This window comes from Pelobates fuscus, chromosome 5 (genome assembly GCF_036172605.1).
Source record: "Pelobates fuscus isolate aPelFus1 chromosome 5, aPelFus1.pri, whole genome shotgun sequence".
Lineage (NCBI taxonomy): Eukaryota > Metazoa > Chordata > Amphibia > Anura > Pelobatidae > Pelobates > Pelobates fuscus.
In genome coordinates, this window is record NC_086321.1 from 366,229,877 (window position 1) to 366,250,131 (window position 20,255).

The 20,255-nt window shown below is 41.7% G+C and overlaps 1 protein-coding gene across 1 annotated transcript; it reads right to left on the minus strand.

Moving 5' to 3' along the window:
- Positions 1 to 14,150: 14,150 nt before the first annotated feature.
- On the minus strand, positions 14,151 to 19,856 carry TOB1 (transducer of ERBB2, 1). Its single transcript, XM_063453383.1, has 2 exons — positions 19,689 to 19,856; positions 14,151 to 16,079 (listed from the first exon to the last, which is right to left on the minus strand). The coding sequence occupies exon 2, from the start codon at positions 15,952 to 15,954 to the stop codon at positions 14,995 to 14,997; it is 960 nt and encodes a 319-aa protein (XP_063309453.1). The 5' UTR covers positions 15,955 to 16,079; positions 19,689 to 19,856; the 3' UTR covers positions 14,151 to 14,994.
- Between the last annotated feature and the right edge of the window lie 399 nt (positions 19,857 to 20,255).

The following is a 20,255-nucleotide window of genomic DNA, read 5'->3' on the forward strand; positions in this document are numbered from 1 at the left end:
GTTGCGACTATGTTGCCATCAAAGAGATGCAGCCAAGATACAGTGTAACAGCTATGAGGAAAACCTACTGTATGAAAAATACTTATTTTGTCTCCCTCTTCTGGTCAGTAGCAAGCTTAGCAAGCCCTGGCTAGATACCAAATACTGAATCATACTCTGGTAAGCTAGTCCCCGACGGGTGTGACCCACAATCAGGCGATGCAATGTTGGCATTCAAGATGAGTAAACGGGACTGTGTCTTGGCCTCCGTCATTAAGTTTTTTCTTCTTTTCTACAATCAATGACTGCTTCTAAAACATCCTCTATGCAAAAAAAACAAAAACAAAAACAAAACACCATCTCAAAATAAAGAGCTTTCTTGGCATCTGGTTGGTTATATCAAGACTTGTATACCTTATTGAGATCTACTAACAGGGTTATTTACCAAAGTGTGCCAAGTCATAAATTCAAAGTGAATACAGAGTGATTATAAAAGTCTAGGTCAAACTAGCAGAAGTGAAAAGACATGTAACTTGTGGATTTATTTATTTCCGTTTCAGCTACTGCAACCTAAATTTTATTTAAATTCCTAACAATTTCCATTTTACTGAATAGACTGTCAGCAGGGATGTTGCATATGTTCTGCAGGGCCTTTGTGATGAACCTTCCCTCAAGATCATGTGCAAGGCCATTCCCCAATGACACAACTTTATCTCTGCAATTCCTCTATCTTGTACTTTAAAGGGACACTCCACTGCCTCCCTCCCAAAAATGTTTAATTATGTATTTTTTTCATTAGTGATACATCTAACAACAGCTTGCAAAAGCTGCAGATGTCTTGTCTGAAGCATTTATTAGCCCTCCCCTTCTAACCCCGCCCAGACTTTCTGTGACTGTCCAATCACAGACTTCCCAATGCAGCTCAATGAGAAGTCTTAGCAAGGCAGGTGCTCTGGGCAATTGCTTGAGTTTAGCTCCACTGACTAACCAAACCAGAAAGTAACAGGACCAGTTGTCTGATTGACAGCCAGAGGGGTGTAACATGGTTACTTTATAAAAGTGACAATGTCTATTGAATTCTGCACATTTGGAAAATAAATAAAAGAGGACACACTCTTCACATATGAATCAATTCTGCAAATGTAGGTGCTTTAAGTGTTTAGAGAATTCCTTTAATCCTGAATCCCACGGGCCATGCTAACAGTGTACAGGAGAGCAGGTGCAGCACAATTCCCCATGACCCACTACTGTCACCTGGGGGAGGACTCATCTTGCATAATAGCTTGGCATTGTGCAAATACTTGTGCTGTTTCATTTCACACAGAGCAACTGCCTTGATCTGCAGGCATACAATATAAATAGATGAAAGCACCAATATCCTGCCACTCTACAGCCAACCCCTAACAATGGCTATGCCTCTCTTAATTCTCAAAAACATGCACCCATTTTAAAGGGCCAGGAGATAAGACTTAGTGACTTTTATTTTGTATGTTTTTTATTATTTATTTTACTGTTTTATTTAGGGATCTGAAGCTGCTATCTGGTTGCTGACCATAGAAGTTTGTACGGCAACATATTTTGATATGCCAGTGTGAAGATTGCAGCTTGTAAGTGTAATTCATTAAAAGGTGTTACCATTTTTTAAAGATACACACTATGTTCTGCTTTTCTCCTTTCTATTGCATATATGGCTGATGATTGAAAGTGACAACGATAACCACGTCCTTAAAGAAACCTTTATGCGCCTGTTATTTACCTATTTCTTGTGAGTAACCTGTTGGTCACTCACACTTTCACTTATATTTGCGCCTTTTAGGCTATTTTACAATTTTTAGATTGTATATATTGTGTACCCATTTTAAAGAGCCTGGAACTCCCCCATACCAAATTAAATAAACTCTTAAACTTTTAGAACAAAAATGCACATTTGGAAAAATAACCTTTTTTTTTATTATTTATTTATTTATTTTTTTACATATTACCATTTTGGCATTACATTTACAATTCCCTGTGTAGCATATAAACATGGTAGTAAGCTGATGTTGCTAGGTTTAATTTAAACTCAGAGCCCTCGCTATCGTCTCTCTATTCCCTGGTTTCCTGAACGCATCACCTAAGATGCAGATTCAAAGAATGGATCCGCAGTGTGAAAAACTCCCCGAACAAAGTGAAAGGTAAGCTGGGCATAACAAAGGTTTACATGGTGGAAAAGGGGTTACTTCCAATTTCCAAAGAAATCTATAGAGCAGCGTTTCCCAATTGGGGACACAAATAGGGTTCCGCCAAAATTTCTGAAAACAAAATGGCCACGGGCAGCAGTGGGCAGTGATCTCCCTGCTCAGCTCCCTTGTGCGCACAGCAGTGATGCTGGAGCCAGAATAAGAGGCGCGCAAAGGAGCTGAGCAGGGAGATCACTGCTCCCTCGCCACTCGCACACCAGCCGCTCAGCAGCCCCACTGGACCCCAGGGACCGCACGCCAGCCACCCAGCAGCCCCACTGGACCCCGGAGACTGCACGCCCAGCCCAGCAGCTCTACTGGACCACAGGGACATAGAGACTCCATGCCAGCACCCATAGGCGGGAGGCTGGGTGGAGTAAAATAAAAAATTGTATGTGTGTCTGTTAGGGAGTTTGTATGTCTTTGTGTGTCTGTCAAAGAGTGTATGTGTGCTTGTCAGTGCGTGTGTAAGTGTGTATGTGTTTGTCAATGAGAATGTATGCGTGTTTGTCAGTGAGAGTGTATATGTGTTTGTAAGTGTGTCTGTAAGAATATGTGTGTTTGTCAGTGAGAGTGTATGTGTGTCTGTCAAAGAGTACAGGGAGTGCAGAATTATTAGGCAAGTTGTATTTTTGAGGATTAATCTTATTATTGAACAACAACCATGTTCTCAATGAACCCAAAAAACTCATTAATATCAAAGCTGAATATTTTTGGAAGTAGTTTTTAGTTTGTTTTTAGTTATAGCTATTTTAGGGGGATATCTGTGTGTGCAGGTGACTATTACTGTGCATAATTATTAGGCAACTTAACAAAAAACAAATATATACCCATTTCAATTATTTATTTTTACCAGTGAAACCAATATAACATCTCAACATTCACAAATATACATTTCTGACATTCAAAAACAAAACAAAAACAAATCAGTGACCAATATAGCCACCTTTCTTTGCAAGGACACTCAAAAGCCTGCCATCCATGGATTCTGTCAGTGTTTTGATCTGTTCACCATCAACATTGCGTGCAGCAGCAACCACAGCCTCCCAGACACTGTTCAGAGAGGTGTACTGTTTTCCATCCTTGTAAATCTCACATTTGATGATGGACCACAGGTTCTCAATGGGGTTCAGATCAGGTGAACAAGGAGGCCATGTCATTAGATTTTCTTCTTTTATACCATTTCTTGCCAGCCACGCTGTGGAGTACTTGGACGCGTGTGATGGAGCATTGTCCTGCATGAAAATCATGTTTTTCTTGAAGGATGCAGACTTATTCCTGTACCCAGGGCCGGCCTTAGGCATTTGGGCGCCCTGTGCAAAAAATCTTCACAGCGCCCCCCCTTCCCGCCCCCCCCCCACTCCTTACCCCTTCCCACACACCCTGTCACACACACACACACACACACACACACAGGCAGTCACACACACACACGCGCAGACAGTCACACACACACGCGCAGACAGTCTCACACACACACACACACAGGCAAACAGACACACACAGGCAGACAGCCACACACACACACAGTCAGACACACACACACACAGTCAGACACACACACTCACTCACTAACAGACAAACACACTCACAGACACACACTAACAGACACAGACACACACTAACAGACACAGACACACACTAACAGACACAGACACACACTAACATACACAGACACACACTAACATACACACACACACTAACATACAGACACACACTAACAGACACAGACACACACTAACATACACACACACACACACTAACAGACACACAGTAACATACACACAGACACACACTAACATACACACACACACACACACACTAACAGACACACACTAACATACACACTCACAGACACACACTAACATACACACACACACACACACACTAACATACACACACACTAACATACACACACACACACTAACAGACACACACACTCACTAACAGACACACACACTCACCCACATTAACACATTTTTTAACATTTATTTAGACCCCCCCCAGCCTCCTTACCTTTGGGAATGCTGGGGGGGGGTCTCTTCCTCCCTGGTGGTCCAGTGGCTGCTGGGCTGGGCGGGCGGCTGGCGAGGGAGCACTTCCTCTGAGCTGTATGCTCAGCTCCCTCGCACACTGCAGAGTGAGGCTGGGAGCCGGAATATGACGTCATATTCCGGCTCCCAGCCTCACTCTGCGGCGCGCGAGGGAGCTGAGCATACAGCTCAGAGGAAGTGCTCCCTCGCCAGCCGCCCGCCAGCGCCGCCCGACCGCCCAGCAGCCAGGCATGTCTGTTAGCCGCAAGGCTAACAAGACATTTGCCTTGGGCATTTGGGGGCGGCTTTTTTTGCCGCCCCCTGGAAAATGCCGCCCAAGGCAAATGTCTTGTTAGCATTGCGGCTAACAGACATGCCGTGTGAGCTATGCGGCCTCAGGGCGCCCCCTGCACCATGGCGCCCTGTGCGGCCGCACAGCTCGCACACCCCTAAGGCCGGCCCTGCCTGTACCACTGCTTGAAGAAGGTGTCTTCCAGAAACTGGTAGTAGGACTGGGAGTTGAGCTTGACTCCATCCTCAACCCGAAAAGGCCCCACAAGCTCATCTTTGATGATACCAGCCCAAACCAGTACTCCACCTCCACCTTGCTGGTGTCTGAGTCGGACTGGAGCTCTCTGCCCTTTACCAATCCAGCCACGGGCCCATCCATCTGGCCCATCAAGACTCACTCTCATTTCATCAGTCCATAAAACCTTAGAAAAATCAGTCTTGAGATATTTCTTGGCCCAGTCTTGACGTTTCAGCTTGTGTGTCTTGTTCAGTGGTGGTCGTCTTTCAGCCTTTCTTACCTTGGCCATGTCTCTGAGTATTGCACACCTTGTGCTTTTGGGCACTCCAGTGATGTTGCAGCTCTGAAATATGGCCAAACTGGTGGCAAGTGGCATCTTGGCAGCTGCACGCTTGACTTTTCTCAGTTCATGGGCAGTTATTTTGCGCCTTGGTTTCTCCACACGCTTCTTGCGACCCTGTTGACTATTTTGAATGAAATGCTTGATTGTTCGATGATCACGCTTCAGAAGCTTTGCAATTTTAAGAGTGCTGCATCCCTCTGCAAGATATCTCACTATTTTTGACTTTTCTGAGCCTGTCAAGTCCTTCTTTTGACCCATTTTGCCAAAGGAAAGGAAGTTGCCTAATAATTATGCACACCTGATATAGTGTGTTGATGTCATTAGACCACACCCCTTCTCATTACAGAGATGCACATCACCTAATATGCTTATTTGGTAGTAGGCTTTCGAGCCTATACAGCTTGGAGTAAGACAACATGCATAAAGAGGATGATGTGGTCAAAATACTCATTTGCCTAATAATTCTGCACTCCCTGTATTTGTGTTTGTCGGTGAGAGCCAGGGACTAATGAAAGTATTTTAAAAAATTGGGCAGACTAGATGGACCGAATGGTTCTTTCTGCTGTCACATTCTATGTTTCTAGAGTGTATCTGTGTGTCAAGGTTTGTGTATGTGTTAATGTGTGTATCGGAGTGTGTGTGTATATCAGGATGTGTGTGTGTGTGTATATGTGATAGTGTATATCAGTGTGTTGTGTATGTTTGTGTGTATCTGAGTGTGTCAGTGTGTGTATATGAAACTGTGTATGTTTCAATGTGTGTCTGAGTGTGTGTATCTGTGGGTGCAAGTTTGTATATGTCACTGTGTGTATTTGAGTGGGTGTGTATTTGTGAGTTAATATTTGTGTATGTGTCACTGTGTGCATCTGAGTGTGTGTATGTGTATCTGTGTGTCAGTGTGTATCTGTGTACCACTATGTGTGTATGTGTGTGTCAGATACACACTGGCACATACTAACACAATGCACACACTTTGACACATAGATACACACCTTGACACAATGATACACACTGTGTGAAGGTGTGTGTATATGTGTGCCAGTGTGTGTGTGTGTGTGTGTGTGTGTCTGTGTGTCAGATCCATACACACTGGCACATACAAAAACAGATACACACCTTGATACACAGATGCATACAAACACAGATACACACACTTTGACACACAGATACATATACACATATACACACACACACACACACACACACAGATACACATTGACACACAGACCGGCACATAAAAAAAAATAGTGCATTAATTGTTACGGGGGGGGGGGGGGAGGGGAGACACGATGTTGTTACACTATGTCAAAGGGTTCCACGGGGAAAATAAATTGTGAACCCCTGCTATAGAGTAATCTTTAACAATGCATTAATGGTCTAAAACTTACTTGATAATAAAAAGTAATTCCCATAGGTCTTTCCTGGTAAAATAATATGTTACTGCTTATGGTTTTTACAGCCCTAGATTTTTAACAATTGTTTTTGTAGTAATCCTTCACTATACCAGTTCTTCTGTATTCACAGACCTCAAACGCTCTAATCCAAACTGTACAAAATAAAAATGTTTCTGCTAATTATGTGATGTGAGTCCTGCGGAGATTCTCCATATGGTTTAATAAAAGCTGACATAATTTGTATTTCTGTGACAGTGTTTTCTAAACAGAGTTCTCTTTGGCAATGTATAGCTTTCTGCAATGCACTTAAAAAGTGAAATTGTCACTTCTTCGGAAATTATAAAGCTGAATAAAACATTGTAAAAATCACCCATAACTTGTATTAATCTTTTTTTTTATGTGGCGCTCTATTTCGTTTAAATTTATATTAAAGATTTAGCAAATGACATAACAATTCAGTTCAGTCTGGGCACAGGCAGGGCACACAATGCAAATGAGTGAGACAAACAGAAATAGATCTCTTCTCTGCCTTCCTTTCTCCTTGCTGACTGCCAGGTGCAAAGCACAGCGTTTATAACATTGACAGCGTTATGATTGACAGAAAACCAATATGGAGACACCCAGCTCCTGGATAGTGGTAAATACAGCATTATGTGTTTCTATAGTTAACTTTATTATCATGCCACCACCACAACACACCACTACCACCACCACCACATATCTGTTTAATGAAAGAGATAACTAAATATAATATTAAATGTCCTTGGATGTGACAGATACCCGTTTCAGCTGCCATGCCTGCTAAAATGATAAGTTTAAAGATTGATAACCATTACTACTGCAACACTGTAATGGTTCTGCGCTCATACACGTGCAGAATATTACTGCAATGTTTATTTTAGTAAGCAGCAACAATGGGGTATAGAGATGAATCCTATGTACTGTAACCGCAGACACCTCGAGCTATGGCGCACAACAATGTACCACGACATGGATACAGACAGTGAGACATGACAGTTAACGTTACAAATTGTTTTGCAAAAAAAAAAAGTATTCTCTCCTCAGCAAGACTCTCCGAGCCACAGAGTAATATATTATTAGCAGTCAGATGTTAGGAGAGTGAGCAAAGAACCAAATATAGTCTCATGATATTTTTTTTTTACCATGTGTTAGCAGACATTAGCCTCATGCTGTGCAAACGGCTCTAAATACTTTTATTTCTACTGTAGGTGATACAATAGCATTTCCTACACAGCTAACAGAAGATATACAATTCATATAAAACTGTATAAACATAAAGAATAGAGTCTAGAATTGATCCGCCGTGGTCTTATATAGTATAGAAATGCAAGAAGGACAACCCAGTTTATTTCAGGCAGTGTACAAGGTGTAACACATACATTATGCCAGCAAATACATAGATTATAATTGTTATTTATAAAAGCGCCAACAAATTCCGCAGCGCTGTACAATAGGTGGACTATAGATCAAATTGTGTAAATGACCTGACAAATGCTTTCTCTGCTGCACAATTTAATTTAATGCTAATAACATGAAAGAATAAAAATTAAAACCTTCTGAACTGGATATGCATTGATCCGTTTGTATACTATCAGTATGTCATATACTGATACGGCATGTCCTTCTATCTGGGGGGAAAGGGTAAGCAGAATTGCAATTCTAGGCCAAATAAAAAGTTGGTGAACAAAAATGGCTTTGTTGACTATTCATTAAAACTTTCTGTCTACATTTTGGTTGCTAGAAATGGTACGGTTCAGAGCCTTATCGTGGTGATTCCTTGGTAACATGGTTTGGTTTACATCGTACTATTTATATATTTATTTTCCATGCTACGTTATCAAAATAAAGAACATTAAGATAATTTACTCTTCGTTTAGAGACTTGGTGGGAATGCACAGCTGGTTACAGTAAGGATAACAAAGGATATTGAGCTGTGACAAGTAACACCAAATGAACAGAATACCAGCTGACAGCAAGTGTTTACACAATAGACCCTTTCTGGGGTTATTCATTAACAGGGGAACTGCAAATTTAAGGATGTAACAGTCAAACTTGGAAAACTCTCAAAATGTTTGCCTAAAATTTGCAATTCTCTGTTAATTCTCTTTAGTTCACAATTTAATGAAAAATTCCCATCAATGTTTATACCAAAAGCTCACTCTTTCGAATTCCCTCTGGCAATTGTGTTGCTTTGTTATTTTGGCATTCTGCAATTCTTTCATTCTGACAAAACTGTTGATGTGGAAACTGCCATTGGGACACTATGACTGGAGCAGTGAATCTTCTCAAATTATCTGGGTTTTTACCAACAACACGGTAGGTACATCAACCCTCCCGAGGTAAACCTTCACACTCTGATGTGTCCAGAGAGGTTTAGTCTACAACTAGGCTTGTTAAGATGTTCCCTAAAGAGGGACCTGATGCTCCTTCTCTGAGAATTGTGGAAGGAAGAATTAATCACAAAAGAGAATACCGGTAATCAATTCCCTCAAAATTACACAATTGAATAAAATAATAAAACTCAACTGGAATGCACTTTTAAAAGAAAATGGAACAACACATAAGCAGAGGTTAACAGATGAGCATTTGACATCATAATAAAAAAGCACACTGGTTAAAAATTCAAGGTCAGTTATGTTTACAGTTTGTCTGTTGACCTAAAACTTGAAACTCACGTCGCATTCCTGACAATTCACATTTTAGAGAATAACCTTGTCAGGGCTTACCATATTTACCAATCCAGAAAGAAGAATTGATTGGAGAAAAGGACATTTTCAGGCCACAGTAGCAAATAAATACAATAACTGCACTGAAGAGGTCCCCCGGAAAGGCTAGAGCAGTCTATTTGCCATTTCTCCCGTAATGCTCAATATTGTAAATAAAATCCTTAAAAAGATGAGAACGTATACGCAGGATTTTTTTTACCCTGGAAATTAAGTAGTTAAGATGATGCGTCTCCTAACCCATCCCAGGTCAGTGAGATAGACTTTCCTCTCTGGGAGAGGATTGTAATTTCGAGCATAGCTGAGACTAGGATCTGAGAGACTGGAATACAAACAGCACTCTGTTAGACCAGGATTAAAACCCAAGTACTCATTTTGTGCTTGGATCAGTTAGTCTGTATAACACAGAATACTAATGGTTTGGGTGGTGGTGGTGGGGTGTGTGTGTGTGTGTATATATATATATATATATATAAAATAAATAAATAACATTCCCTTAGCATGTTACTTAGAGTGAATGCATCCAATTGCAAAAGATACATATTGAATTCATCTAACATATTCTATCCTGAATTTTCTGATCCTAGTTGATTAGCCTTTAATGACAATACATCTGAATTTATGCGCAAGGGAGGCATTTTCCTCTGTCACAGATATCCTGTTTCTAATCATAAAAAAATAAAAAATGAAGAATATATATAACGTTGAGTTGTTAATGGTTAATATGTGATCTGCATAACTTAGTGTATCCCTATACAAACAAAACCATAGCACCACCCTTGTCCATCCAGACATGCCCAGAGCAAATTAGAGGCCTGGCTGGGTCACAATGTTCTGGGAACAGGTTGTGACAAGGTTGTTAAATAGAAACTGTAAACTAAAAAAAAATTGTAGACTGTAAAGACAATTGTCTCTCTCCCCTAGGTACTGCATTATGAACAAACAATACAATACAGCGGGAATTAAATTAAGGATACTCCTGCATGTGCAGATAGTTTTATAATTTTCCATCCAAAACATGAATCTAGGAAAGGGGAGTTGCAAGGACAGCCAAAAACGCAGATCCCCGGCCATTTTAGAACTATGTGATATTTTGTCAGTCTTAAAGCTTAATTGTCACTTCCTGGAAATGTCACAAATGAATAAAGTTTTAAAAGGGACACTCTAAGAACCATAAATAGTTATGGAGCCAGAAGTGTTCTAGCATTATCGCATTGTAAGTAGATAGTCTGACTGGCGGCTGTTACCTGCCTCCACAACTACTGTCAGAGAGCTAAGCAAAGCAGTGAACCAAGATTGAAGCACCCATTTGCAGGATAGATGTGTGGATTTCCAGATTTCAACTTTTATTTAAAAACAAAATACATTTTTCTAAATATTAAAAAAGACTTATTCTGCACATTCAACAGGTGTTTTGCTAAACTGTGGACTGTATGCCTGTCCTAATGCTTCTAAAAGGTCTCACGGATTTCAGTGAGCAGAGCTAGTTGAAGACATGGAGAATGCAGTACAAGATGGCACAAAGGCAAACTTGCAAACATTTGGCTATATAACTGTCCTATCCCTAGGTTAGCCTGCATTCAGAGGTATAGTACACAGCTTTACTATTATCTGGTGTGCGCATCAAGCTAAGAAAATGTTTAGTTGGCCTGTGCAGGGAAGGATTTATGCATGCCTCCCAACAGTCCCAAATTCAACAGGACAGTCACAATTTTCAGATCCTGTCCCACTTTTGGGGATCACAAGAAACTGTTTATAGCACAAACAAATCAATAGACGCGCTCACACAATGACCAGGACCATGCAAAGAGCACTAAAACTGTGCTCCCTGCATGCTCTACCTTCAGTGGGCGACCGGCCAACATGATAAACAGGCAGCCTGGCATGCATTTACACTAAAGGCAGACCCACTCATTTGGGGATGGAGCTAGCCACAATTGCATCACTGGTACATACCTTTTTATCTCCCTCTCACTGGCATTCTGATTTGCAGGAAGACTGATTTGGATGTATGTTAATGATTAGAGATAAGAGGGGGATCTGTGCTGAAGGCAAATTTGGTGTTAAACCGTTCAAGAACAGTCTAACCCCACAAAGTAAGAGTGCTCATGGGGGGCCTCCTGGCACCATAACAATTTAATGAAGATTAAGTTATGGTGCCCAGAGCATTATTTTAACAATGCAGTTTTGGTGTATAAGTCATGTCCTGCAGTACCACTGTTCCATTCTCTGCTATTTAACAGTTAATTCACTTTAGTTTGTTTATGCAACGCTAACCACACCTTCCCTAGCTTTTAACCCCTTAAAGGACCACTCTAGGCACCCAGACCACTTCAGCTTAATGAAGTGGTCTGGGTGCCAGGTCCAGCTAGGGTTAACTAATTGTTTTATAAACATAGCAGTTTCAGAGAAACTGCTATGTTTATCAATTAGTTAAGCCTTCCCCCTAATCCTCTAGTGGCTGTCTCACTGACAGCCACTAGAGGCGCTTGCGTGATTCTCACTGTGAAAATCACAGTGAGAGCACGCAAGCGTCCATAGGAAAGCATTATGAATGCTTTCCTATGTGACCGGCTGAATGCGCGCGCAGCTCTTGCCGCGCGTGCGCATTCAGCCGACGGGGAGGAATGGAGGCGGAGAGGAGGAGGAGAGCTCCCCGCCCAGCGCTGGAAAAAGGTACGTTTTTACCCCTTTCCCCTTTCCAGAGCCGGGCGGGAGTGGGTCCCTGAGGGTGGGGGCACCCTCAGGGCACTCTAGTGCCAGGAAAACGAGTATGCTTTCCTGGCACTAGAGTGGTCCTTTAAGGACCAAACTTCTGGGATAAAAGGGAATCATGACATGTCACACATGTCGTGTCCTTAAGGGGTTAAAACACTTACACAGCCTGCATGAAATAATTGGATTCATTTTCAGTTAGTTTAAAAAAATATATTTGTTTTTATCTCCAGCTCTGTTAATGAACTTTAATCACACACAGGAGGTAAGAAATTAAAAATGTAACATACTGTTGCAAAAATAAAAATTATAAATAAATAAAAATAGTTAGAGCTCTCTTTAGAGAAGGGTGTAAGTTATGCAGGGAGGTGTGGCTAGAATTGCATAAACAAAGTGATTTAATGTGACACTATGGGCACCCAGACCACATCACCAAATTGAAGTGGTCTGGGTGCAATTTCCGTTTGCAAAATATATGGGGGGGGGGGGGGGGGGGAGGGTGTGTTTCAAGTCAGCTGAGGTTATCTACAACCTTTATTAAAAAGAGCAGTCTAGGCATAATAACAGTTCCATTAGGAGTAGCATTCCAAATGGCTTGACAATTAAGATTTCCCAATCATGCCTCTACTTCCAGTTAATACAACATAAGACAAGACAAAGAACGGTCGCACCAAAGATAAATATATTATATATATAGATAATAATCAGTAGAGATAGTCCTAGTAAGAGATCCACTTGTATAGATGACTATAAGTCATAGATGAGAGTCAATATAAAGTACTTGATAGAAAACTGAAAGATCCTCAGTTGAAATGATGAGTCAATTAATCCAAGCGCTCCATATGCATATATAAAAAAATAAAAACCAGAGGATGGCAGATAGTGCAATAAATGTGATTAGATAGCGATATGTTATAAGTAGAAATAAGTTGACTCATCTATGACATAGTCCTAGTATAGAGGAATATATATATATCGCATCCTTTCCTTGTTTTATTTTAGTTTTAAGTGTCATGAGGGATCCTTTTTTAGGTTGCTGTCTTCCGGTATTGTGTGTTAAAATTAGCGCTGACTTATCTATTGGTTTTTGTATTCAGTGAATACAACAGCCTGATTTGGATGGAATTCATTGGTCGAGTGTGTTATCCGATGCTCCCAGCCATAGAATTCAGTGCAGTAACAGCTTCTGCTTAAGTGATCGTTGAAGGTTAGATAGAGGGCTACCAGGTAAGCGTCAAACTGTTTGATAACAGCGGAATAGCTCCAGGGCACCCCCATGCACCAAAACCACTACAGCGGTGTGTAGTGGATATGGTACCTACACTGCCCCTCTAAGAAACCCATGAATCCTTCCCCCCCCCCCCCGAGTCATCCAATGCAAAACTTCAACTGGAGTATCACTTTAAAAAGTGACACTCCAAGCACCATAATCACTACAGATCCTGCTCTGAACCAGCCAGGTAGTGGTAGGCTTTGTAAAATCAGCTGATTCTCTCGGTCACTGAACTGGCTACTTCCAGGAGCTTTAGGTCCTCAATGGCAGGTTGACCGGTGAACGCTTGGGTAAATTGTTTAACATTTAAGCAGTACAATCTACAGCTAAATGGCCAAGAGTCACTAGGTTTTAAATTAATTTTTCACTATCTTACCTTGAAGTGCAACCCGTGGTGGCAAAAAGTATTCCATTAGTGTAAAACCAGAATCTTCTGTGTCCCAGAAGGACATTCTGCATGGTAATAAGCAAGACAGAAGAAAGCTTTCTCTAACACAAGGCACCCTGATTTTACTACACAAATACATAGCATTAATGCTGATTTGATTTAAATATTTATGACTAGCAAACGGATCCTTAAATAAACTTTCATTTTATAAAGAGTAAATCAGCAGTTTTATTGAGTCTGCTTTTTATGCTATTAATCCCTAATACAGGGGAAGAGTTGCTGATGCACTAGTTTGTAGCCTGTGAATGGTTGCAAAATCTATTCAGATAACAATAGCAACAGTCTCATTGTATTACCTGGACTCTTCCTGCAAGACCAATAGTAAAATGTCCCATTGCTGAAACATTACAACATGTACTTTGTAGACACTTTTCCGCAACCACATTTTTTTCCAGAAGGGAGAGGGGGATTTTAATGGTTTGAAATACAGGACAAAATGCCTTTTTAGTAATAATTAAAAATACAGACAACTGTTTCATTTAAAATAATTTTAATACAAACTAAATATAAACTATTTCAGTTCTTAACATGTAAGACACTGACTTAATATACTTTAACATCTTATCAAGTATTGCACAATTTAGATACAAAAATTACAGTTACATATCTCCATCTTATATAGCAAAAATCTTAATTCGTAACAGAAAATACAACTCTGAAAATACAGATAACCCCCATAATATTATAATGTTTACAGTGAGGGATAATCTGGAATATTTTTTTGAACAACTGGTGTTTCAAGAGTACTTTACAACTTGAATGAAAAAAAAACAAAAAAAACCTGCTGGAATCAGATCCATAAGAGCATTGAAATGTGTGGTGCAAATATATGTATATAGACACACATAGAGCATAAATCAAGTTCTAAATCAACACAAGTTGTAGAAGTCTGTCTACATAAGAAAAAAAAAAAATTCACCTGTGCACTTTGTTTGGACTAATTATACACTTGGATGAACATAAAACTGTCAGGCCCTATGTGTGTAAAGATAATATATGCACATTAACTGCAACCCAGATTAGAAAAATATAAATCTTAACGCACATTATATATATATATAAAAAAAAATTCTAAATACTGTAAGAGGCGATATTTTTTTTTCCTTTTTCTTAACTGAAAAACCCACAAGATATTTTGCACAACTGTCAAAAAAAAAATAAAAAAAATTTAAAGATGACTTTGTATGTGCTTGTGCAACCAACATTAAATGTATAAACATAAGAAGAAGAAAAAAATATATAAATAAAAAAAAAAACAAAAAAACCTGCCTCGGCTTCTCATGCACTTGTACAATACTTTGGGTATACCGAGTTCATCTAGTTAGCCATAACTGGCTGGAATTGCTGGTTAGAATACTGCATGTTATTTAAGCTGTAATTTAAACCATCTACTAGTGTTTTATCATTGAGACCTCCATAAGCCGCAAACACATCAAAAGCATTATTGTATGGAATTTGGCCAAGGTTCGGAGAGCGGTCACCAGGGCAGCTTATGCTGGTTCTTCCCTGGTCTTGTATATTTGGGAAAATAAACTCCTTTGCATTTGGAGACAGAGCAGAGGTTTTCTGCTGTAGATTTGTAAGGCCAAGTCCGTATAGCGAGTGCATGGAGGAAGACATTGTACTCTGCTTTAACAAGTTGATGTTTAAGCCAAATTGTGTAGGAGAGGATCGTGCAATCTTATTACGGCTGTTGTTCTTCATTTTGGTAGAACCAAACTTGGTGGCAGCAAAGGTTGCTGTGGTAAAAGTTAAGGGCTGTGCGGATCGGGGCATAAAAGTTGGGCTTACATTAGTAGAGTCAAAGGGAGGTGATGGAGAGCTTGATACTGAAGAGGACTGGTCAGTAATTGGCATAAATGCCTGTGCCTCTGGGTTAAAACTGTTCTTTATTTCCTTATCCAGCAGCTCAGAACCATTCTCAGTGTTGTCATCAACATAAAGTACTTTCACCTGCCCCTTCTCACCAATTTGATATGAAACCTCAGATGGATCAATCCAGACATTCAGATCCTGAGGAAGGTTTCTGCGTACATCTTCAATGTCCAAGCCACTCTCATTGGCTGCTTGCTCAATGACTAGTTCCACCTTTTCGCCTACATGTATGCACCTGAAACCAGATCCCTTATAAGGTCTGTCAGGATACCAGTGACCTTCATATTTCTTCTTCAGAAGTCTTTCCAACTCTTCACCAAAGATATTGACACGTCGTCGAGGGAGTTTATTGTACAGGTAGGAAATAATGAAATTTAATGCTACTTGAATTTCAAGCTGCATAGCGACAACACCAAGGCTGGTAACTTCTTGAAGAATGCAGAAGGCGATTTCACTTTTTATACAAGTATAAAAAAAAACAAAAAATTAATGTCCACTTTATTTTTTGATTGCCACCTTTACAAATTCTGTAGAGAGAAAAACAAAAAATACAAGAAAACGTTTTAAAAACAAAAACACAATCGTACTAGCACAAGCATACAAAAAAACAAAACAAAAAAACAACCCAGACTGTGGTAAATTTTTATGTTCCATGAAATTCTATGACATTAACAAAACTACTAGACTTAAAAGTGTGTCAGAAACAGCAGAAAGTATTTTGATATTAAAGACATTCATGATGGATAATATTTAGAAGCCGTATCTTTCTATATCCTGGTGTCACATTAGCTTAACCCCCCTACCCCCAATCACTGAACAGAAGTCCGTAAGGAACATACAATATAGAGATTTATCCCTTTGGCTTAACACTACACAACACAGCACTCTGAGTTAAACCTCATTCCAAGTTAAACAATTTTAAATACATCCCAAACCATGCTACAGTGCTCCTATTCCACTCAGACAGAGCACCCCTCCCCCGTAATGAAACACAATCTTTGAGTGTGTATAAGACGACCTTTAAACATTTGCTAGATCAGCAAGGGTGGGGTTGAGAGAATAAAGATCGAGAGATTTTATAAAACATACCAAGCATGTCAAATGTTACACACCCATATACATCTGATGCTATCCACTATAGGGGCAGGTAAGCAGAGGAAGTAGGCTCACAGGACAACAGCATTAGCCCTAGCTCCATTATGGGACATGTCAACCAGTTATCAAATATGGATTGCGGGTATGTGCTTACCAAAAGATGCAACAAGAGTACAAATACAGAACAGGATCTGGAATGTACACACATTAAATAGAGCATATTCCCTCTGTGCTTACAACATATAGATAACCATGTTATATCACTACCATTCTCTATATGGCGAGTTTCATTTATGCAATCTGAGTCGTATAGGATTGACACCTGTATGTGAAATGCATTTGTTTTTTTGAGAATGTAAACACCATGACAGCTAAACTCCATGATACATAGGGGATTACACACAGCACATTTTAAAAGGGGTCAACCCATGACACATCTAAGATGACCGCGATTTCCTAAATACAGGTCACTTTCCTGCCTTGTACTATTTATAAGCAGTATTAGATAGTGTACTTAACCAACTCCAGCCCAACCTTTGACACAGGTTTTGATATACAGACACAAGAGGCGATCCCCACACACATACCATATGGAGTGTATTAGAATATAATATTGGCTGAGCCATGTTAACGGTGCAAGACACCAGTTTCCCTATATATATATACACACACACACACACGACCTGTAAATACGGTATGTGACCACTCTGCATTTAAAATGTCACACCTGTATGTGATAATGCCCAGGCCATTAGTTAAAACTCCCACAAGCAAGGTATGCCCTTTCCCCCAAATTGATCCTGTAAACTTTACATTTGTTTGTGACAAGGACCTGGCACCCTATATATCCATAAAACAAATGATTGAGGCAAACCATTTCATATATACATACACACGTATAGGTGAAGCAGTGAATCTAAATAGCAATACAGCTTCACATAATGTAAATAATGTCAGAGTCTATTAGAATTTATATAGCACAAACATGTCTCATCCAGACTGGTCCTTGACACACACACACACACACACATAATATTATTACGTATATGTGACAATACCCAGGTTTCCAGCATATACGCAACATGTGTCACATATGCAACATATGTTCCAGACCCAGGAGTTACCATAACCAGCAGTGCAGTCTGCTGCCTCAGTGAGTAGCTCTGTACCCACCACACTGCGCATTGCTAGTTTTGTAATATCCCAACGAGTGGAGTAGTACCTAAAATGATCCAGGCATTAGGTGGCCTGAGTGGAAACCTCATTCAGTAAATTCAATTTTAGGGCAGCCTGAAGTGGAATCTGTGTGTACCCTTGGACCAGGGATAAAAAGTACAATCAGTGAACAGCCTGAGGGTGGAGCTATGTGTACCCTTAATCAGTGAGGCCCAATACAGCCTGAGGGCAGAGTTATGTGTACTCTGAACAAGGAATTACCTAGTACAATCCGTGTCAGTGCAGACTGAGGCAAACTGTGTGTACATTCAACCAGGGATTATTACACCCAGTGACTGTGGGGTACTGTGTGTACCCTGACCCAGGGGATTATTACACCCAGTGAGTGACTGTGGGGTACTGTGTGTACCCTGACCCAGGGGATTATTACACCCAGTGAGTGACTGTGGGGTACTGTGTGTACCCTGACCCAGGGGATTATTACACCCAGTGAGTGACTGTGTGTACCCTGACCCAGGGATTATTACACCCAGTGACTGTAGGGGGCTGTGTGTACTCTGATCCAGGTATTATTACACCCAGTGACTGTGGGGGGCTGTGTGTACCCTGACCCAGGGATTATTACACCCAGTGACTGTGGGGGGCTGTGTGTACCCTGACCCAGGGATTATTACACCCAGTGACTGTGGGGGGCTGTGTGTACCCTGACCAAGCGATTATTACACCCAGTGACTGTGGGGGGCTGTGTGTACCCTGACCCAGGGATTATTACACCCAGTGACTGTGGGGGGCTGTGTGTACCCTGACCCAGGGATTATTACACCCAGTGACTGTGGGGGGCTGTGTGTACCCTGACCCAGGGATTATTACACCCAGTGACTGAGGGGGGCTGTGTGTACCCTGACCCAGCGATTATTACACCCAGTGACTGAGGGGGGCTGTGTGTACCCTGACCCAGGGATTATTACACCCAGTGACTGAGGGGGGCTGTGTGTACCCTGACCCAGGGATTATTACACCCAGTAACTGTGGGGGGCTGTGTGTACCCTGACCCAGGGATTATTACACCCAGTGAGAGACTGTGGGGGGCTGTGTGTACCCTGACCCAGGGATTATTACACCCAGTAACTGTGGGGGGCTGTGTGTACCCTGACCCAGGGATTATTACACCCAGTAACTGTGGGGGGCTGTGTGTACCCTGACCCATGGATTATTACACCCAGTAACTGTGGGGGGCTGTGTGTACCCTGACCCAGGGATTATTACACCCAGTGAGTGACTGTGGGGGGCTGTGTGTACCCTGAACAAGGGATTATTACACCAGTGAGTGACTGTGGGGGGCTGTGTGTACCCTGACCAAGGGATTATTACACCCAGTGAGTGACTGTGGGAGGCTGTGTGTACCCTGACCAAGCGATTATTACACCCAGTGACTGTGGGGGGCTGTGTGTACCCTGACCAAGCGATTATTACACCCAGTGACTGTGGGGGGCTGTGTGTACCCTGACCCAGGGATTATTACATCCCAGTGACTGTCGGGGGCTGTGTGTACCCTGACCCAGGGATTATTACACCCAGTGACTGTGGGGGGCTGTGTGTACCCTGACCCAGAGATTATTACACCCAGTGACTGTGGGGGGCTGTGTGTACCCTGACCCAGGGATTATTACACCCAGTGACTGTGGGGGGCTGTGTGTACCCTGACCCAGGGATTATTACACCCAGTGAGTGACTGTGGGGGGCTGTGTGTACCCTGATCCAGGGATTATTACACCCAGTGACTGAGGGGGGCTGTGTGTACCCTGACCAAGGGATTATTACACCCAGTGACAGCATTCATTCTGTACCCACCCAGGGGTACGCACCTTGTAGCCAGCGGTTATGAGGTGAAGGGCATTCTGTGCAAGGATTCCAGACCGTGCACTTCCCTCAAACAGCCCCACTACGAACGTCGCACTATCTCGGTCCCTCCGCCTGTCAGGTAGATTATTTATACAGACCCTCCGCCATTCTACCGTCAGAGTTCCGCCCTCCAACCAATGGGAGGGCGCCGACCAGCGCGAGCGGGATCCTGACTGGACGAACTCGCTGTCACTCCGACAGGCGGGTCGTTGACGTCGATAATATTCCACAAACCTCGACTGCGATTGGACACCGGCTCCTCCACTCGGAGAGGTTCTTGTTAGAAGTGGGTCAGATAGTGACATGTGATTGGGAGGAGGGGCTGTCAGTCAGCCGGACGAGGAGGCTCTATTTATAGGGGTGCTGCCAACTGCAATGGGCTGGCCGAGGGCCCCGTGACGTCAGCACATGTCAAGGCCTCACAGTGTTCCCAGCTCTATACATTATATAATAAACATTATACCTCACAGTGTGCCCAGCTCTATACATTTATACCTCAGTGTGCCCAGCTCTATACATTATATACTATA